General features: G+C 38.4%; 2 protein-coding genes across 2 annotated transcripts; one reads left to right on the top strand and one right to left on the bottom strand.

Annotated features, from left to right (window-relative positions):
• LOC106427911 (uncharacterized protein At4g19900) lies at positions 1 to 1,370 on the top strand. The gene has a single exon (XM_013868626.3). The coding sequence runs from the start codon at positions 89 to 91 to the stop codon at positions 1,283 to 1,285; it is 1,197 nt and encodes a 398-aa protein (XP_013724080.2). The 5' UTR covers positions 1 to 88; the 3' UTR covers positions 1,286 to 1,370.
• Positions 1,371 to 2,937: 1,567 nt separating this feature from the next.
• LOC125580406 (josephin-like protein) lies at positions 2,938 to 3,584 on the bottom strand. Its single transcript, XM_048744808.1, has one exon. It carries the CDS (start codon positions 3,502 to 3,504, stop codon positions 3,094 to 3,096), a length of 411 nt encoding a protein of 136 aa, XP_048600765.1. The 5' UTR covers positions 3,505 to 3,584; the 3' UTR covers positions 2,938 to 3,093.

Genomic DNA, 3,584 nt, shown 5'->3' with positions numbered 1-3,584 from the left:
AAGAACTCACAGACAAAAACTATAAGAAAACAACAAACACAGACTTCACAAACTGTTTTCTTATCCTCCATTTCTTAAACAAAAAAATATGGATAACGTAGTCGCCAAGAAAGCCACGGCGATGTTTAACCACCGGCGTTTAAACCGCTCTCGATCATCACTGTTCACAGCGTTTGCTGCCTCAGTTATATCTCTCATCGTTTTCACGATCTTCATCGTCTCTCATGTACTGGTTAGAGACATCTCCGAGGTTGTGACGATAGAGATCAAGACGGTCGTTCCTTACTTACCTCTGAGGTCAGAGAAAGAGCAGAGTAACTATACGATCACAGTCACGGAGAGTAACAATCTTCACGTTCTCGACGTTTTTGGAGGCAGAGACGTGTCGGAGAAGTTTCAGCAGAGAGCAACAGAGTTTTCGAGAGATGATTGCGAAGTCAACTTCATGATGACGTGGATCTCTCCCGCGGAGATGTTCGGTAAGAGAGAGATCTTGTCGGTAGAAAGCGTGTTTAAGTCTCATCCTAAAGGCTGCTTGATCATTTTATCTTCAACAATGGATTCTCCTCTAGGGTTTAGAATCTTGAAACCGTTTCTTGATCGTGGCTACAGAGTTACAGCTATAACTCCTAACTTGCCTTATCTGCTCAAGGACACGGCCGGAGAAACATGGCTCGAGGAGATTCTGACAGGGAAACGAGATCCTGGGAAGATCTCTTTAGCTCAGAACCTCTCGAACCTCATGAGACTCGCGTACTTGTTCAAATTCGGAGGTGTTTATCTAGACACTGACATGATAGTGCTGAAGAGTTTCAAACGCTTAAGGAACGTGATCGGTGCGCAGACTCTCGAACCGGTTACAAGAAACTGGACGAGGTTAAACAATGCGGTTTTGATATTCGACAAGAACCATCCTCTCTTGCTAAAATGCATTCAAGAATTCGCGTTGACTTTCAACGGAAACGTTTGGGGTCATAACGGACCGTACCTTGTTTCTAGAGTGGCTAGAGCCGTGGAAGGAACCGAGGGATATAACTTTAGCGTCGTGACACCTTCTGCGTTTTATTCGGTTAATTGGGTTGAGATTGAGAAGCTCTTCAAGGTTCCAAGAACAGAGAAGGACTTGAAGAGAGTTCAAGTCAAGGTTCTTGAGATGCAGAGGAGAAGCTATGGGTTGCATTTGTGGAATAAGTTTAGTAGTAAGTTTGAGATTGAAGAAGGTAGTGCCATGGATAAAATTGTCACAGATCATTGTGTGATCTGTGAGAAAGTCACTGCATCCTAATACTTTGTTTCATTTTGTAAGTTCATTCCATTGTAGTATAGCTTGTTAACTGTAAATAGAAATAAAAACCTCTTGTTTGGGCTAATAAATAATCCAAACACTATTGGGCCAGGCCCATTTATTGATCAGGTGCCTGTTTTCCTGGGAAAGTGTGAAACTTTCAAACGTTACAGGGTTTGGTTTGAATGTTTGATTGCCTACACAGCAAAAGGTTTGTTACTTGGGAGAACACCTGAACAGGATGAAGAGCAACATCAAGATCAAAATTTTACTGTTGTAAAAATCACTAGAGACCTCTTCTGTTGTAAATGGAGTCAAAGAAATTTGTCTTTGTAAAGTTTCGGCTCTAAATGATATTACAATAACCAATGTTCTAAAAACCGGTTTAAGGGACACCTAGGCGGTAAATTAAGTCTAAGCGAAACAAATGATTTTTTAAAAAAATCGGTTTATGCGTTCAAAAATCAGTTTCGGCATTCGTCTCAATAATCCACTATAAAAAGCCTAATTACTGTCTAGTGATTTATTGAACTCAAATCCCTTTTCAAACAACATAAAAAGACACTAACTATTGACTGATGAGAAACTACTTTAGGTTTTAGTTGAGTGGGAAAACTCAAGTTCAAGAACAATATAGTGAAATGCAGGCTTTCATGAGGTTGGAGGTGTACCCATGGAAGCCCTTGTGGTGGAAGTGATCTCGGTAGAAGGAAAAAATTATTAGCTCTTCATCAGTTAGTTGTATGATACAACTTGTATCTATTGATCTCTCCATGATTTACCCGTAAATTAATGACATTCATTTTAGATATAAAAAACAATATTATGTCAGCATCATGGTTATATGTGTGTATTCTAGACTTGTATAGATAACTAAGATTCAACTACTCCTTTGTCTTTGTCAAACCTACTCAACCTAATGCTCTCTTTACTCATGTAATGTTTTACCTTTTTAAACAAGACAGAGAATCTTTCTTTATGTCTTTTGCTTTCTTGCCAATGTTATAAAACCTTTTGTTCCAACTTCTGGTAGTGCATTCCACTTCTCACACAAGGTCTTTGTCTTGAGAGGAAGCGAGGAGCACATTTTTTAAAGGTGTAAGCTTTTCCCTTGGATTCTTTACGTTTTGTTCTTATTAGGGCAGTTTTTCAGGACCTACATTTTCCAAAATGCTAAAAGTATCTTATGATGAAAATAAATTGTGTGTTTCTTTTCTTTTTTGTTGAATCATCAAATCCTTCTTTTAAGAAATCTCTTGGAATTTTCCTCTTGTTATTTTTTGTTGAACAAGAATTATTATTAACGGGGTCAATAAAGAAGAAAGACAAGTGGGGATTTCCCATGAGCTTTCTTGTCTTTGGTCCTTTGATGTCGACCCCTCTTTTTGATTTTTAAACCTTGCTTCCCTCTTTTTCTTTTGTCATTAAAATTTAAGAAACTAATTATATTCCAGGTTCATGAAATTTAATGGATTAATACAATATAAATATAACTTATGTTAGTGTTTATTCCAAAAAAAAACACATAAGGTTAGTGTAATTTTCTATTTATTTCCTCCCATAAACTTTTATCTATGCTTTGCAATGATTTTGTTTTTTTGGTTATAAGGTTTGCAAAATGAATGTTGAAAATATGATCAAGAATTATCGTCTTTCTAGTCAAAACTCGCAATCTTTGTGTGAATTGTAAAGAAATAAATAAACAAAACACACCTATACAATGCATTATTCGCAATTCTAACTCCTTTTGACACATTACAACAACATGAAAACGACCCGACCCGTATCCGAATCGGAACCGGATCAAATCAAGAAGACCACGTTGGGACAGAGTTTGATCTGGTCAGAGAAAAAGAAGAGTTCAAGAACTGAATGCAGTCTTCAATAGCTTCTGCTCTGTGAGACTCCGACTCAGCTAGAGACTTTGACCTTTTCATATAAATAGACGACGAAGAAGAAGCAGACGAGGAAGACAGCAATAACGACGACGACGTTTTGTCAGTCTTATTCCTCCCGAAGGACATAAAACGCAGCGTTCTGGCGAAACTATCCCCAATACGTCGCATCAGCTTCCTGGCGGCAGGGGAGCTCCTCAGACCACAACCGAGAAATCCGATCATAACCACCTTTCTCCGGTCGTGATGTTTTGAGAATATGGGCTCGTCTGTGGCTTCTGGGTTCGGGCAGAAACTTACTCGTTTGCATGCTCTTCTTGACATTTTTCTCTGAAACTATGTTGACAGAGGGAAGAGAGAGAGCTTAAGCAAAAAAAAAAAAAAAAGAGAGGGAAGAGAGAGAT

Source organism: Brassica napus, chromosome C1 (assembly GCF_020379485.1).
Source record: "Brassica napus cultivar Da-Ae chromosome C1, Da-Ae, whole genome shotgun sequence".
Taxonomy (NCBI): Eukaryota; Viridiplantae; Streptophyta; class Magnoliopsida; order Brassicales; family Brassicaceae; genus Brassica; species Brassica napus.
This window is presented reverse-complemented; position numbering and strand designations above follow the sequence as displayed.

What these genes read in the sequence shown, in the direction of transcription:
- LOC106427911 (XM_013868626.3), top strand. Translation starts at nt 89, where the DNA reads ATGGATAACGTAGTCGCCAAGAAAGCCACGGCGATGTTTAACCACCGG.
- LOC125580406 (XM_048744808.1), bottom strand. Translation starts at nt 3,504, where the DNA reads ATGTCAAGAAGAGCATGCAAACGAGTAAGTTTCTGCCCGAACCCAGAA.